The sequence below is a fragment of the Macaca thibetana genome, chromosome 1, assembly GCF_024542745.1.
Source record: "Macaca thibetana thibetana isolate TM-01 chromosome 1, ASM2454274v1, whole genome shotgun sequence".
In the NCBI taxonomy this organism is placed as follows: Eukaryota; Metazoa; Chordata; class Mammalia; order Primates; family Cercopithecidae; genus Macaca; species Macaca thibetana.
In genome coordinates, this window is record NC_065578.1 from 116,344,616 (window position 1) to 116,362,145 (window position 17,530).

Consider the following 17,530-nt stretch of genomic DNA (forward strand, 5'->3'; position numbering starts at 1 on the left):
TAGAAGGGAACTGTCCCCTTTCTTCTATTTAACCTCATCTTCCACTTTCAAAATTACAAAAGAATATTAGTAAAAAAAAGTTTGACAGTACAAAATAATAAAGCAAAATTCGCCTTCACCAAAAGTCATCTATTTCCCCTTCCGTAGTTTCCACGTTGAGGCTGGTAACTCGGGGCTTCCACTCTGGGCGAGCCTAAAGAACATCCAGTACACACAGGTAGCAGCTGCGCGGGCCAAATGGCGCTGAGACCCGAGCACCTGTCCACGGACCAGCCCACTGGCCAACTCTTTGACCTTGGGTGAGTCTCTCAAATTTGAGTCTCCGGATCTTCCATAAAATGCTACCCATCTCATCAGGCTGAGTGAGGAGAGCCGTGTATGTGTAAGCACTTTGTGAAATCTAAAGCACGAGGCAAACTTAAAGCATTGTTGGGGGGAGGGGGGTCCTAGAGAAGTCTTTGTGCCTGCCTATGAGAGCCTTTTCAGTTCCCCGCAGCAGCTTCCAGGGACTTCCCACCACCCCGGCCGCTCCGGCTCCTGCACCGCAAATCTCGCGGCTCCGCCTGCAGCTGCGGCTTCCCCCGGCCTCCCCGCCAGCGACTGAGCGAGGAGCCCAGCGCGCACGAGCGCCAGCCTGGCTCAGAGACGCCCGCGAAGCCAGGGCCTTTCAGCGCCTGCTAACTGGCGTTACCCCTAGGGCCGCCTCTCGGTTTTAAACGTAAACAAGAGCTGCCCTTCCCTCTTCCAAGACCTGCAAATCCATGATTCCTTTCCTCCGGAAACCCCGCCGCCTTCTAAGTTTCTCCCCAGCCTCAGCCACGCCCCAGCCAGCAAATGCCGGGTCCTCCACGTCCGCTCGCTTAGTATTTGATTTCGGCGCGCGCCATACCTGAGGGCGGCTGTGATTGGTTGGAGGTTAGCGAAGTTCCTATATGATTGGCTGATAGCGGGTAGGATGGAAGAAGGCCAGGGGCGGAGAATTGTGGGCGGGATTAAGACTGCAAGAGCTGAGTGATGGTTGGTTCCTGAACAAAGAGGGCGGAGTAAAAGGCGGAAGCAGAATTTGGGGCGGGGCCTTGTGGAACTTGGGAGACCCAGCGAGATGGAAGTAGTTAGGTGTCCGGAGCACGGTAAGGGGCCAGGGTCTCAGCGTCCCCTGGGGCCTGTTAATTTAGCGTGGCGTAATCGTTCACTTTCTTCTCTCTTCAGGGACTTTCTGCTTTCTTAAGACCGGCGTCCGCGATGGCCCGAATAAAGGAAAGAGCTTCTACGTGTGCCGGGCAGACACGTGCAGCTTCGTGCGGGCCACCGAGTAGGTCTCGACCTGGGCCCCACTCCCTGTGGCTGCCCGGGGCCTCCCGAGAGGAGCTGCCGGCTCCCCGCTGTTGGGGGCCACAGAGACGAGGAGTGGTGGGGCCCTGGTTTGCGTTGTCAGGACCCTTTAAGCAGTTGGTGATCCCAGGGCAGCGTGGCGTGTTTGGAAGACGCCCAGCTAATTCTGGCTGTGTGACCCGAGGCTGGTTACTCTCCCTCTCTGGGCCGATGGTTTCCCTACCTGTAAAATTGAAGATCGGTGTTTTCCAGCTCTGGGTTTCTATTCACCTGACAGGACTTAACCACTCCCTTCTTCTGCTCAGACAGTCCCTCCCCCTTTAAAGGAGTAAGGACACACAGCAGACATGGTGGAAAATAATTTATCTGTGTTTTGCACTAGTTTTAGGCCCGACTGTTTTTTTAAATGTTTGAGCTTAAAACACTCTAGTGATTAGTTGTTAGCCTTTTTATTTTAAAATAGGAGTCTCTGCATCTAAATGGTGAAATTGATAATTCAAAGAAATTAGCGCTGGAAGAAACAACGGAGGGCCTGGCGCGGTGTGTGAGGCCTGTGATCCCAGCACTTTGGGAGTCCAAGGCGAGCGAATCGCTTGAGCCTAGGAGTTCGAAACCAGCCTGGGCAACATGGTGAAACCCCGTCTCTACAAAAAATTAAAAAAAAAAATTGGGCATGGTATCACACGCCTGTAGTCCCAGATACTCGTGAGGCTGAGGTGGGAGGAGAGAGTCAGAAATGTTAAGCATCTTCTCTAAAGTGAGGAAAGTTAATAGTTTGTCAAGTGTTAATGTTTTCACAATACCAAGTGTCTACATCTTCTATGTGAATTTTAAAACTACCATCACATCATTAAACGTTTGCTCTCCATTCAGCGGAACTTGTTAGAGAAAAGTTATTTTTCCACGTGTCAGATGTAAAGTACATAATGGATATCAGTATTAGAAAAGTGTCCTTTCAACATGTACACTAACTTCCCATGTTTCTGTTTCATGAGTTAGATGATTTACACTGAGCCTGTCGGGTCAAGTTTTGTGAGATAGAAGCATTTTTACGTTTGCAGGAATTCAGCATTAATGGTGGCATAAGATTTGGTTTTACATTAAGAGAAACACTCTTATTTAGGTCCCATCTACACAAATGCTTTGCTATACAAACTAGTACAGTGGTATTTGAAGACAATTATTTGATAAACTTGATTTATTTGGAATATATCTGATAACCAAAATATAGGCCAAAAAAGTGCCATAGGTATAGGAGAGTACTTTAAACTTTCACTCAAACCTGTTTACTCTCAAATGTTATATATATTTAAATTTTTTCATAGTAAGTTGGGAGTGATTAAAAAACTTACCCAAAACAAGAAGCATATAGGACATATTATTAGAGGTAGGCATGTGAATAACACTAATTGACAGCTCTCAGGGAAAGCATGAAGGAAGAGCCTGGGGAAAATTCATACAGGGCCTCAGCCAGCCCTAATTATGTCATTCATAGGGGGATCTCAGTGTAGAGGTTATACAGTGCAGTGTAATTTTAAACTTTTGAGTCATCAAGAAATAGTTATGCTTTATTTGAGAAAGTGGGTAAAGATGAAAGCTAGGGACCCCTTCCCCAAAGGAATGCCCACAGCCGTGATAATGAGTGGGAATTACAAACCCAGTAGAGGTTATACATAGATTCTTGATGTAAAAGCCTATAGTTTTGGTTTGACTTTAGGATATTGATCTCTGTTCCTGACCTAAAAATGTTTTCAACTTTTTTCTTTTCTCTAGCATTCCTGTTTCTCATTGCTTATTGCATGAGGACTTTGTGGTAGAGCTTCAGGGTTTGCTTCTGCCACAGGACAAGAAAGAATACAGGTAAGGGTCCAAAAGGAACATCTAAGTATATTTGCTTTTTTTTTCTCCCTGAAAGAGTTGCAGCCAGGTATGTATTAGGATTGTTCTTTAAAAGTCATTTTAAAAAAACAAACAAAATTTGTGTATGTATTAAGTGTCTTTTGGGCTGTCACTCCATAACTGCTGAGCAACTAGTTAATCTGAGAAGTCTGATTTCTAGTAATTTTCATGTAAATGGCTCCACAATCATCCCTCTCCAACTGTCAAGTAGCTTATAATGTCAGCTGACCATTGGCCACTAACTTGCAGTTAACTTGTCAACCTTCCAATTCCGATAATAGAACAAGGTAATGGGTAAAAATGGCTGACAGATATTTAGTACTCAATAAATGTTAGTTTCCTTTCCTTTCTATGGGAATTTGGGAAGGGCAGAGAAGTCTATAGAGATGGGAGATATCTGTCATGAGTATTTAAAGATAAAGGAGGAATTCCCTAAGTGTTACAGAGAGGTCATATTTAATGGATTAATATATTGAGTTAGAGTACTGAGGCGTGAATTAGCATGGCGTTTTCAGGGAAAATTTGAACAGAGACTTTAGGAGATAAGGCTGGTCAGGAAGGTAGGGGTCAGGATGTGATAGTCTTTGTGTGATATTCTATGCACTTCAGAATTTATATATTCTAGATCCCCCCCCACCCAATTGAAGGCATTTGAGTACCACCTACAATTTTTACATACCTGAGTACTGTTCATACTTCTATTTTTCTTAATTTAGTTATGTGTATAGTAAGATACACAAGTCTTAAGTTTTCAGCCAGTTGAGTTTTGAGAATGTATGTACCTGCTCATAAAACCAAGCTCCGAGTCAAACTATTACCCCAATAAGTGCCATCAGTCCCCTTCAAGTTAATTTCAACCCTCCCATCTCTACCCCCATCAGCAATCACTGTTCTGATTTTTATCTCTTTAGATGTATTTTGATTGTTCTTGAATGTTATATAAATGAAATCCTACTGCATGTACTCTTCTGTGTCTGACTTCTTTTACTTAACAATGTGTGAAATTTATGTAATATGTATCAGGAATTCATTTTTATTGTGGAGTTGAATTTCATTTATAAATGCACCACTTTGTTTCTTGTGCTTATTTGCCATCAGAAAATCTCAACGTATCTGTTTAAATCTTTTGTCCTTTTTTTTGCATTGAAATTTGTATCAAGTAGTTTTAGATTCACATACAGTTGTAAGGAATAATGCAGAGTTATCCCCTATAGACTTTATCCAGTTTCCCCCAGTGGTGACATTTGCAAGGTTTAGAAATATATCACTAACAGAATATTAATATTGGTAAAACCCACCAGTTTTATTGGTAAAGGTAGTTTTACTTGAATTAATTTATATGTGTATGTGTGTGTGTATTTAAATCTATACAGTTTTATCCTGTTGAGTCATGTATCTACCACTACAGTCAAGGTACTGAAGAGTTCCATCACGGGACCTCTCTGTTGCCCTTTCTATAACCATACCCCCTTCCCTCCCTTCTACCCTCTTCACCCCGGCAATCAGGAATTTGTTCCTCATTTCTAAAATTCTGTCATTGCACAATTGTTACATAAATGGAATCATACAGTATAACTTTGGAGATCTTTGCCTGTTTTAAAAATTATGTTGTCTTTTTTTAAAACTGAGTTGGAAGCGTTCTTCATAAATTCTCTATACAGGTTAGGACAGGCATGGTGGCTCACGCCTGTCATCCCAGCACTTTGGAAGGCTGAAGTGGGCAGATCACTTGAGATTAGGAGCTCAAGACCAGCCTGGCCAGCCAACATGGTGAAACCCCATCTCTACTAAATAAAAGAAAGCAAAAAAAAAATTAGCCGGGCGTGGTGGCACACTCCTGAAGTCTCAGCTACTCGGGAGGCTGAGGCAGAAAAATCACTTGAATCTAGGAGGATTCAGTGAGCTGGGGGAGGTTGCAGTGAGCTGAGGTCCCACCACTGCACTCGAGCGTGGGTGACAGAGGGAGACTCCCTCTCAAAAAAAAAAAAAAAAAAAAATTCTCTATACAAGTTATTTGTCAGATATTTGTATTGTGAGTATTTTCTCCCAGTCTGTGGTATGTGTTTTCTTAATTGCTTTTTAAAAAGCAAATGGTTTAATTTTTTATGAAGTCCAGTTTATCATTTTTGTATGGTTTGTGCTTTTTGTCTGATCTCCAAGAAATCTTTGCCTACCCCAATGTCACAAATATTGCCATGAATTGTCTAGAAGCTTTATAGTTTTATTTTTGTTTGTTTGTTTTTTTGAGAGAGAGCGTTTCGCTCTGTCTCCCAGGCTGGAGTGCTGTGGTACAATCTCAGCTCCCTGCAACTTCCGCCTCCTGGGTTCAAGCAATTCTTATGCCTCTGCCTCCCAAGTAGTCACAAGTAGCTGGGACTACAGGTGTTCACCAATAATTTTTTTGTATATTAGTAGAGATGGAGTTTCACCGTTTTGCCCAGGCTAGTTTTGAACTCCTGAGCTCAGGCAATCCACCCATCTCGGCCTCCCAAGGTGCTAGGATTACAGGCATGAGCCACTGTACCTGGCTTGTTTTTTTTTTTTTTTAAGTAGCTTTTTAATATAGGTCTATTATCTACACTTTAAATTACTTTTGTATAGTATATAAGGTAGTGTAGAGGTTCGTTTATTTTTACATATGTTACCAATTGCTTTAGCATCATGTTTTGAAGAGTTTCCTTTTCCCATTGAAATGCTTGGCATCATTGTAAAAAATCAATTGATCTAATATATGTAAGTCTATTTCTGGGGTTGCTAATCTGTTCCATTGATCCATTTGCCTATCTTTACATAATTAATCAGATAAAATAGTGTGAGTCTTCTGACTTTATTCTTTTGCAAGATTGTGTTGGCTATTCTAGGATCTTTGCATTTCCATATAAAATGTACAATCAGCTTTTAAAAATTTCCACAGAAAACCCTGTTGGGATTGCATTGAATCTATGTAGATCAATTTGGAGAGACTTGTCAATATTGAGGCTTCCAATCCATGAATGTAGTGCATTTATTTATGACTTTAAAAATGTCGGCCGGGCGCAGTGGCTCATGCCTGTAATCCCAGCACTTTGGGAGGCTGAGGCAGGCAGATCACGAGGTCAGGAGATCGAGACCATCATGGCTAACACGGTGAAACCCCATCTCTACTAAAATTACAAAACAGTAGCGGGGCGTGGTGGCGAGCGCCTGTAGTCCCGGCTACTTAGGAGGCTGAGGCAGGAGAATGGCGTAAACCCGGGAGGCGGAGCTTGCAGTGAGCCGAGATCGCGCCACTGCATTCCAGCCTGGGCGACAGAGCGAGACTCCGTCTCGAAAAAAAAAAAAAAGTCTCTGAGCATTGTTTAATAGTTTTCATTAGAGAGTTCCTATACATCTTTTGTTAAATTTATTTCTCAGTGTTTATGTTTTTTAATGCTGTTGTAAATGGAATTTTTTAAATTTCATTTTTGGATTGTATTCTGCTGGTACAGTGGGGCCGGTAAGGCTTTATTGCATGAAGTTATACTCTACTGATACTTAAAACCATTTACGTGCTACTGGAGGACCTTTACCATACAGACACACTGTGGTAGGTGTTAGGAAGCCACTGAAGGATTTTTGATCCAATTTGCATTAAAAGAAGAACTGTGGAGGACAGATTAGAAAGTGAAAATAGAGCAAAGAGACCACTGAAATACTAGCTACCATTGAAAGCCCACTACATACTTTTTTTTTTTTTTGTAGAGACAAGGTCTCACTCTATTACCCACGCTGGTCTCAATCTCCTGGGCTCAAGCAATCCTCCTACCTCAGCCTCCCAAAGTGCTGGGATTATGAGTGTGAGCCACTGCACCTAGCCTGTTTATTATCTTTTACCTTCATATAATTTGTTGTGATAGATGTCAATATCCCTGTTTACCAGACAGATGAAGAAACTACCATTGAGACAGGTCAGAAAGGGAATCTGGTTATAAAGTGGCATTGCTGGGATTTAAACCCAAGTCCAACTGATTCCAGACACACCAACTTTCTCTTAAGTGAGAGGTGATGGGCCTGAATTGAGGTAGCAGCAGTGGAATTGGGTGCAATTAGAATGGAGAAAACTTGCTGAAAGAGCACTGATAAGATGTATTTCCTGGCAGGGCATATAAGCGTGTTCCTTCCTCCATTTTTTCATCTGGAATATTGCTCACAGTGACCCTAACTTCCCTGGGTTGGAGGACTCCGAGAGAGAACGTGTGTGATGGCCTCGGTCTGGTGTGTGGCACATTGTCAGTGCTCAGTAGGGAAATGGTTGCTAAGGTGGGACTTCTGAGTAATGTGTTTACATTAAGCAGGACAAGGAAGAAAGGTCAGTTGGTAGAGTATTGGGATGTGTGGCCAACATGTACAGCTTTGGACTAATCATGTCTGTTTGTTTTTTTTTTTTCTTTTTAAGAGTCTTGCTCTGTCACCCAGGCTGGAGTGCGGTGGCACAATCTCAGCTCACTGCGACCTCTGCCTCCCAGGTTCAGGTGATTCTCATGTCTCAGTCTCCCGAGTATCTGGGATTACTAGTGTGTGTCACGATGCCTAGCTAATTTTTGTATTTTTAGTAGAGACGGGGTTTTGCCATGTTGGCCAGGCTGGTCTCGAACTCCTAGTCTCAAGTGGTTCACCTGCCTCAGCCTCCCAGAGTATTGGGATTACAGGCGTGAGCCACCACACCTGGCCAAATTGTGTCTTATTTTCATGTGAAACCAGCTAGAAAAATGAGTGTGCAGCTCTGAAGAAAGGCGTGATTGAGGTCAGAATTTTGAGAACTTGCTGTTAACATTCTTTGTACTAGATGGATGAGACTGAGAGGGGATTATTATTTTAAAATAGAACAAAAAAGTATGTTACATGTATTTCTCTTATCCCAAATCCAGAACACTATTACTAGGAGGTACTTACTGGAGCTTTAAAAAGGTTGTCTTAGGGCTAGGTGTGGTGGTTCACACCTGTAATCCCAGCACTTTGGGAGGCTAAGGTGGGCAGATCACTGGAGGGCAGGAGTTCAAGACCAGCCTGGCCAACATGGTGAAACTCCGTCTCTACTAAAAATACAAAAAATAGCTGTGCGTGGTGGTGGGTGCCTGTAATCTCAGCTACTTGGGAGGCAGGAGAATCACTTTGAGCTGGGAAAGCGGAGGTTGCAGTGAGCCAAGATCACATCATTGCACTCCACCCTGGATGACAGAGCAAGACTCAGTCTCAAAAAAAAAAGGTTGTCTTAGGACAAATAAAAGTAAAAGGCAGTTCTCAACACACAACAAATTAAAAAACAATAACAACAGAAAACCAGGTACCCTGATAGGTGGTATGGACTGGACATTTAAGCAGAAATAGATAAGCCTATATATGGATGATGGCTTCCGTAGTGAACATTAAGGGTGTTGAGCCAGAACCCCTGGAGAGTGACCTAGGGGAGTACAGCCTTTCCCTCACACAGTCTGGGTTTTCTTTTTAAGAACTTAAGTATTTTACATCCTCTAATTCATAGTATTATGTTTGGCTTAATATAGCCAGGAGACAGGTGCAACAGAGTAATGGAAGGGAGGTGTAAACTGAGGTGAAGATGCCCATTTTTTCATCCCTTGCAGTGTAGCTGCATTTGTGTGCAGATCTCTAACTGAAACACCAGATGGCACCACTCACCAGCATTTGACTGGCCGTTCGGCAATGGCTTTCTATGTACAGGCAGTAAAGGAAACTGATAATCTCAGTAGAACCAGGGGGAAGAAATCTTGCATTGACATGAATGATGTGGCACACCCTGGTATACAAATGTTGGACATTGTCATTGAGCTGCTGAGTTCACATTTTCCTTTCTCTCTGTTTCTCACAGAGCTTTCACTCTCAAGGATACAGGGTCAAAATAAATGGAAATATTTCTTAGATGTTGGTAAAACAAGTTTTAGTTCTTTAAATAATTGGTTATGGTATCATTCTGAGCAAACTATCGCAAGGACAGAAAACCAAGCACCGCATGTTCTCACTCATAGGTGGGAATTGAACAATGAGAACACTTGGACACAGGAAGGGGAGCATCACACACCGGGGCCTGTCGTGGGGTGGGGGGAGCGGGGAGGGATAGCATTAGGAGATATACCTAATGTAAATGACGAGTTAATGGGTGCAGCACACCAACATGGCACATGTATACATACGTAACAAACCTGCACGTTGTGCATATGTACCCTAGAACTTAAAGTATAATTAAAAAAAAAAAAAATTCACCTCCAAAAAAAAAATTAATTGGTTGTGGTGAGATGTTCAAAATGTTTTACTTTTAATAACCCTTGAAACTTCACATGTGTAGAAAACTCCTCGTGTTGTTGACTATTGGGTGAAATTGACCTGCGGATTATCTAGCCCTAGTATAGTGAGCAGGCTGATGACAGAGAGGCAACCAGGCATGCGCCAGACCCGGCCAGAACCTTGGGCCCCACCAGCTGTGAAGGACCCACTGAATAAAGCCATACTTATGAGGCGGTGTACAGTACCATGCACTGCACTGTGCAATAATGGGAGCAATCCCTGTGTATAAGGATAGTAACCCTTTGTAATATGTGCAGCAATTACGTTTTCCCAGTTTGCTTTTTGTCTTATAATTTTGCTTATAGTATTTTCATCATATGGAAATGTAAACTTTTAAAAACTACTAAATTCTTTCTCACCTCAGTCAAAATTACTAAATTCTTTATTTCTCAGCTTCAGAGTTTTATCCCATGCTTAGAAAAGCCTTCTTCACTCTAGGACTACAAGAATATTCATCTCTGTTTTTTTCCTAGAACATTTACAATTTTGTTTTTTACTTTCACTTTTTTTTCCATCTTGAATGTTCATGTAAAAGAATGAGGTAGAAATTCGGCTTTATGTTTTTCCAGAGCTGGAGCATGTAAAGATGTGAACTCATAATCCCCAAGGAGCCTTTAACACAACTGGAATAAGAGTTAGATGTACTGAGATTGGGATGCAGTCTCCTCTGCACGTTAGAGTGCTAAATTGAAGACGTTCGGATGCCAGATGGTTCTCTGACTCTCAGACATACAGTTCAGGGCTAGGAAGGTTACATAGAAAGTGGATGAGTTGAGACCTGAAGTTGTCCTTGAATGACCTTGACAGTTTTGATGGAGGAAAGGACAAGGAAGTGTTGAGGCAGAACAGCTTCAGCAGAAGTGTGGATGTAGGAATAAGCAGGGTGATCAGCTAGAGTGAACTTGGCATTTCTGTTGCCTATCAAGACCTTGGTATATATCAGGCTTTGCTCTGATTGTATTTTGTCTTCATCATGACCGTATGAGGTATGGACTATATCATTTTGCCATTTTACAGAAAAGGAAACTGCCACAGGGGGCAGTCAGTTAAGGTGTCTGATGTTTCAGAACTAATTCTGTGGTAGGGCTGGGATTCGAACCAAGGAGGATAGTTCTGGAGGCTGAGAGAACCGCAGCCTTGCTAAAGTGAATGCACTTGGCAATGTTATGTTGAGTTGGACGGTTACCTTTAGGAAGATGGGAGGATTTGTGTTTTGGTGGAGAAGTCAGGATTGAAGAGGTCTGGCTTCCTCTAGCTGGTTCCTTCATCGTTATTGCCTATAACCTCTGTCCTAGAAAACAATTAATAAACATACTGCAGAAATTAATGCTTTTCTTTATAGTGGAATTGATATTTGCTTTGTCTGCAAAAATATATTTCCACTGCATTCTTTGTTGATTTACAATATAATAAAACATAACAAACAAACTTTTTATCCTAAAATCAGAAAAGCCCATCCAGATTGATTTTAATTAAAAATGTAAGGGAAAGCATTTTTAGCACTGTGCCTAGCACATAGCAGATGTTCAGTGTGTTTCCTTCCTTCTTTCTCCAACTCTTGCCCTTCTGAAAGTCTACATGGCATGAGTTTTAAAGTAGACACTACAGTCATGAGTCATTTAGCAATGGGGACATATTCTGAGAAATGCGTCATTAGGAGATTTGGTTGTTGTGCGAACGTCACTGTGTGAACTTACGCAAACCTACTTGGTATAGCCTAATACATACCTAGGCTACAGACCTGTACAGTATATTACTATACTGAATACTGCAGGCAGTTGTAACACAGTGCTAAGTAGTTGTGTATCTAAACAAAGAAAATGTACAGTAAAAATACAGTATTATCTCATGGGACCACAGTTGTACATGCCATCCACTGTTAACTGAAACATCATCATGCAGCATGTGACTGTACTTATGAAATATTCTTTCAGTAAAGATTTCAAGTACTTGATATGCTTTAAACAACAGCAGGAATTTGTTCTTGATTTATTTCTGTAAGTAGTAGCACCCACTGATGGCAGCTGGTACTTTGAATTTTATGCATTCAAAGCATTTCAGAAATTGTATTACATATGTTTAATATAATATCCTATTGCAATGAGAAAAATTAAAGAAACCAGTAAGGTTTTAAAAATTGTGAACTTGGATGGGAAAATCGTGTTTGTACAAGAGGGAGGGGCTGGACCTATTTTCTTTTTAGCTTAACTTTTATGGACTACTTGTCCATTTGGGCTTGTTCATCTTTGTTTATGTGTCCTGGTGAAGTAGTGGCATCAAGGGACTGGGACCTGCTCAGGACTCCTGAATTAGGATGCAGACTGTTGTGATTCATCTTGTACATCGTGGGACTAATTCAAGAAGTTAGAAAAAGAACAATAAATTACACTGAAGGAAAGCAGAAGGAAGGAATTAATGTTGGTAAAAATTACATTTAATGAGTTAGAAAGCAGTACATAGATAATTAATAAAGAAAATCAGAGGCTCACCTGGTCAAGAAGAACAGCACAAATACATAATATGAGAAATAAGGAGCTGCACCACAGACGTATTGAAACGTACGTGAAATGACGTATGCGTAGTTTCACTCCTTGTGCCACTGCTTTTAATAGTAAAGGATAAGAAACAGATGAACTGCCCACCAAGAGGGTTCTGGTTAAAGATAACGAAACATCCTATACAGTGGAAAACCGCAACTGGAAAAAAAAAATAAAAACAAGGGCCTTCTTTACATATATGTTACTATAGAAAAATTTTCAAGGTACTAGGTAAAAAAAGAAAGGCAAGGTATTTAGCAGTATGTATGTTATGCTACCCATCTGTGTAGAGGAGGAAGAAAGAATGTATATTGACTTGAATATGCATTTAAAAATCTCTTGGAAAGGTAAACAAAAAACTAATGAGCAGTTACATATTGGGAGAGAAGTGAACCGGGCAGATAGGGTATGAAGGGGCTCCTCACTGTGTTTTTAATACTTATGGATTGAATACGTTACCTATTTCAACAAACAAAATATATATTTTTAAAGTTCTTATTTAATCAATTAAATTTTTTGAGGAGGTATTTTAGGTAATGACATAAATCAGTTCTATTTTATGCAGCAATACTTAATTGTGTACAACAGGCAAGTCATAGTTGGGAATAAAGAGATCATATATGGTTTTTGCCTTCTAGTAGCTGAAAATATACCTGGACAGTCAGCTATATTTTATAGCTGGACAGTCAGCTTTATTGGGTTGCTGTAAATGTAATTGTGTTTTTTGCCATTAAAAGTAATGGCAGAGAGGCAGTTCATGGATTAAACAGGGAAGGGAATGTGGGGAAACCTTGCCAAGCAGGTATGACTTAAGCTGGGCCTTGAGGGACCAGTAGGACTTCCATAGCTGGAGATGGGGAAGATGGTAGACAGATCGGGATGATGAGGATATCCTTTGGATGGAGAGTAGTACCCATGCAAAGTCTAGTAGACTGGAGGGTGCATGGCTTAGTGCGGCAGTGGAACAGCATAGACACCTCTGGATAGCTGGACTATGGGCTATGTTTGTGTGTGCAGGGACTTTCTTGCACTGGGATGTTAAGTCTGTATTCAGCCTTCTTTTTTTGGTGGAAAGAGTGTAAATATATACAGAAGTAAGATAGGGTTCTGTAGCATGAACTTCAATAATTGCCAGCTCATGGCTACTCTTGTTCTGTATGTATCCTATCCACTTCACCCCGTAACCCCTGCCCTATTTTGAAAGAAATCCCAGATAACATTATTTCATCTGTCAATATTCTAGTATGTAGCTTTAAAAGATATGGACTTTTTTTTTTTTTTGAACCAGAGTCTCACTCTGTTGCCAGGCTGGAGTGCAGTGGCGCAATCTCAGCTCACTGCAACCTACCCCTCCTGGGTTCAAGTGATTCTTCTGCCTCGGCCTCCTGAGTAGCTGGGACTACGCCACCATGCTGGGCTAATTTTTGTATTTTTAGTAGAGACGGGATTTCACCAGGTTGGCCAGGATGGTCTTGATCTCTTGATCTCGTGATCCACCCACCTCAGCCTCCCAGAGTGCTGGAATTACAGGCATGAGCCACCATGCCCGGCCAAGATATGAACTATTTTAAAAAATGTATTTTTATGTTTTAGAGAAGGGAGTCTTGCTGTGTTGCCCAGGTTTGAGTGCAGTGGCTATTCACAGGCACAATCTTAGCACATTGCAGCCTCTGGCCTCAAGTGATCCTCCTGTCTCAGGCTCCTGAGTAGAGGGGACTGACTACAGGTGTGTGTCACTGCATCCAGCTGGACTCTTAGCATACCAGTTGGTGTACATATTTTCAGTGGATTCATAAACTGTCATAAATAGTTTTATTAGTTTTTGTTTAAATCAGGATCCAAATAAGGTTCACAAATTGGAATTGATTAATATGTCTTTTAAGTCTCTTTAGTTTTCCCTTCATCTTTTTTTCTCCCTTGTAACTTATTTGTTGAAGGGATCAGGTTGTTTGTCCTGTAGCGTTTCCCACTGCCAAGATTTTGCAGATTATATTCTCCATGGTCTAGTTTTACGCGTTCTTCTGTTGTTTCTATTTCCTATAAATTGGTAATTGGATCTAGAGGTTAGTTTTTTGTTTGTTTTGGCTTGGTTGTTTTGAGGTTTTTGGGGCAACATTGCTTTATAGCTAGTGTTGTGGCCCCCCTTCAGGGACACACAGTGTCTGGCTATCTCTCATTTCTCTGATTTTAGTAGCTAGTGCTGATCAGTGTTTCTATTTCAGTCATTCGTTACAGACTAAAAAGAATAAACCTGTGTGCATTCTCTGGCGACCATGCCATATTTATTCTTTGACTTCTTAGCCCTTATAAATGTTCTGTGCAGTAAATAATTTTTAAATGTGTATATAAAAGTAATTGGTTTCAAGTGACCTCCCAAAGCCAGTATCAAATAGTTGCAAGATGTTTTCTTGGATTAAAAATAAGCTTATCTCTTGTTCTAATGGATTTTCATAGCCTTGATTATTTGTGTTTTATACTTCATTAGATTGTTCTTCCGATGCATTAGAAGTAAGGCAGAGGGGAAACGCTGGTGTGGAAGTATTCCATGGCAGGTAGGAATTATTCATCTGTTTTCAAACCTGTTGTGTTAAGACTTTTAATATGCAGCATCACCTGAAAGTACCTTGAAGTTCACATAAACGAGTTGGTCTTCATCAGACTGTCCTGAAAGATAGTTTTCTTTAAGCAAGGTAGGCCCTGTTGGGACTTTAATTCAAAGGAACATTTGGTTGTAATCAAGATTAATTATTTGCATCCTATTTCACTTAGTAAATATAAATATTTACTAATACAAATATTTATTTGAGGTCTTAAATGCAGTCAGCATTCTTTTACTTAAGAAAAAAAATAGATTTCCTTGACTAACTCTTGTATCTTTTTATAGAGGAATTTCTACTTGATATTGGTATAAGCTCCTAGAATGTTCGAACCAGGAGGAGTGTCTCCTCTGAATAGGAGAAGCCCTATAGATATTCAGTACATAAGGAACTAGAACCAGGGAGATGATAAGAGTTGTTTTGGCAGAGGTATGGCTTGAACTTACGATTCTATATTACCACAGTAAAATCTTCCTAAAGCCAAAATCAAAGCAAGTGTTTTAAGACAATTAGGTTTGGGGAAAAGTTCATCTTTTTTTTTTTTTTTTTTTTTTAATTGAGACGGAGTCTCGCTCTGTCGCCTAGGCTGGAGTGCAGTGGCGCAATCTCGGCTCACTGCAAACTCCGCCTCCCGGGTTCATGCCATTCTCCTGCCTCAGCCTCCTCAGTAGCTGGGACTACAGGCGCCCACCACCACGCCCGGCTAACTTTTTGTATTTTTAGTAGAGACGGGGTTTCACTGTGGTCTCCATCTCCTGACCTTGTGATCCGCCCGCCTCGGCCTTCCAAAGTGCTGGGATTACAGGCGTGAGCCACCGCGCCCGGCCGTAGTTCATCTGAAGAGAACAGTTTTTTTCTGAAAAGTATACACTGTGGCCATTGTGATTGTAAAAGCACTTTGGTTTGTCACTACTTTTCCTTGAGGTCTGGAAAAGTGTGATCATGGACAGAGAAGGAATGAAGCATTGAAAGTACCGTGAAGAAATGAGTCTTTTGTGGGTTTGGCATGTCATCTTTTCTAGACGTGGAAATGGTATCAAGAATGTTCAGGAAATATTGGACTGCTTTTACTGTGTTTCCATTTCTTCTGCAGAATAATCCTAAGTGAATTAACGCAGGAACAGAAAACCAAATATCATATATTCTCACTTACAAACAGGAGCTAAACATTGAGCACCCATAAACATAGGAACAATAGATACTGTGAACTACTGGAGAGGGGAGGAGGGCATGGGTTGAGAAACTCTTGGGCACTATGCTCACTGCCTGAGTGCGATATACTCATATAACAAAGCTGCATGTGTGCCCCCTGTATATAAAATAAAAGATGAGATGAAAAGGAAAGGCATTCTAGATAGGACATTTGCATTAATATTTTATATGAAGATTAATTATTTTGTCTTTAGGATCCTGATTCCAAAGAACATTCTGTCCCCAATAAGTCTCAGCATGCATCTGAGACATTTCATCATTCTTCCAGCCGGCTGAGAAATCCATTCAAGGTACTTGACAAGAATCAAGAACCAGCTCTCTGGAAACAGCTCATCAAAGGTGAAGGTGAGGAAAAGATGGCTGATAAGAAGCAAAGAGAAAAGGGAGATCAGCTTTTCAATCAAAAGAAGGAACAGAAGCCTGAATCGATGGAGAAAGATCTCTCATCTGGCCTGGTACCAAAGGAAAAACAATCTGTAGTTCAAGAGAAGCAGCAAGAGGAGAGAGCAGAGATTCAGTGTGAGGCAGAGGAGACTGGAGGCACACACAAAAGAGACTTTTCTGAAGTTAAATCTCAACAGTGCCAAGGTAATGAGCTTACAAGACCATCTGCATCTTCTCAGGAGAAATCAAGTGGTAAGAATCAAGATGTCCAAAGAGAATCAGAACCTCTGAGAGAAAAGGATACCCAGCTTTTGCCTCAAAACGTTCACAGTCACAGCTCAATAAGCAAGCCCCAGAAAGGGGGACCCCTCAACAAGGGGTACAAGAACTGGGAGGCTAAAGAAACAAAGGCAAAGGATGGCCCTAGCACACAGGCCACCCAGAAAAGCCTGCCTCGGGGGCATTTCCAGGAGCGGCCGGAGACCCACGGTGTGCCTGCTCCTGGAGGACCAGTGGCTCAGGCTGCACCAGCAGCACCAGGGCTTTCCCTGGGTGAGGGCCATGAAGCTGCCACAAGCAGTGACGATGAGGAGGAAGATGATGTTGTTTTTGTTTCCTCTAAGCCTGGGAGCCCGCTACTCTTTGACTCGACTCTGGACTTACAGACGAAGGAGAACCTCCAATTCCCTGATCGAAGTGTGCAAAGAAAGGTATCTCCGGCCTCAGGTGTTTCCAAGAAGGTAGAGTCCTCAGACCCAGCAGCCCAGCGTGTCTACCTTACAACACAACTGAAACAAAAGAAGGTAACTGTTGACTCGTGTTTTGTTTTTGAGGTCAGAGCATTGCTTGCTATTGGCAGATATGAGATCTCATTGCTGCAGAAGGGTTAAATATGTTCATATTGAAGGTTTTATAGGTGTGTGTTTAGTTTCTGCCTTTTCCCCTATTTATATTTTCAAGATTGGTAAGCCAGCTGGGTTAAAATTTTAAAAAGGTTCTGGTTTTTACACACATATTTAAAAGAGCATAATTTCAGAGTTTGGGTGTTTCAGGCTATTTTAATCTGAAACTATTCATCTAACAGTGTGAAAAGAGAGATCCATTTGATGGAATCTGTTTTGCAGAGCACACTGGCATCAGTGAACATCCAGGCTCTTCCAGACAAGGGTCAGAAGTTGATCAAACAAATCCAGGAGCTGGAGGAAGCGCTCAGTGGTCTTGCCCTTTCCCCAGAGCAAGGTAAAGTGGCTT

General features: G+C 41.6%; 1 protein-coding gene across 3 annotated transcripts in view; it reads left to right on the forward strand.

Moving 5' to 3' along the window:
- Positions 1-1,049: 1,049 nt before the first annotated feature.
- Positions 1,050-17,530, forward strand: part of TTF2 (transcription termination factor 2) — a 46,253-nt gene continuing 29,772 nt past the window's right edge. For 2 of the 3 annotated variants that reach the window (XM_050778976.1, XM_050778964.1), the window contains exons 1-6: positions 1,073-1,130; positions 1,210-1,312; positions 3,106-3,192; positions 14,572-14,638; positions 16,090-17,082; positions 17,404-17,518. In XM_050778976.1, the coding sequence (XP_050634933.1) occupies positions 1,103-1,130; positions 1,210-1,312; positions 3,106-3,192; positions 14,572-14,638; positions 16,090-17,082; positions 17,404-17,518 (1,393 nt within the window). In that variant the 5' untranslated portion in view covers positions 1,073-1,102. Of the gene's footprint in view, positions 1,131-1,209; positions 1,313-3,105; positions 3,193-14,571; positions 14,639-16,089; positions 17,083-17,403; positions 17,519-17,530 lie in introns of all 3 variants that reach the window. The other variant, XM_050778971.1, reaches the window with a different exon arrangement.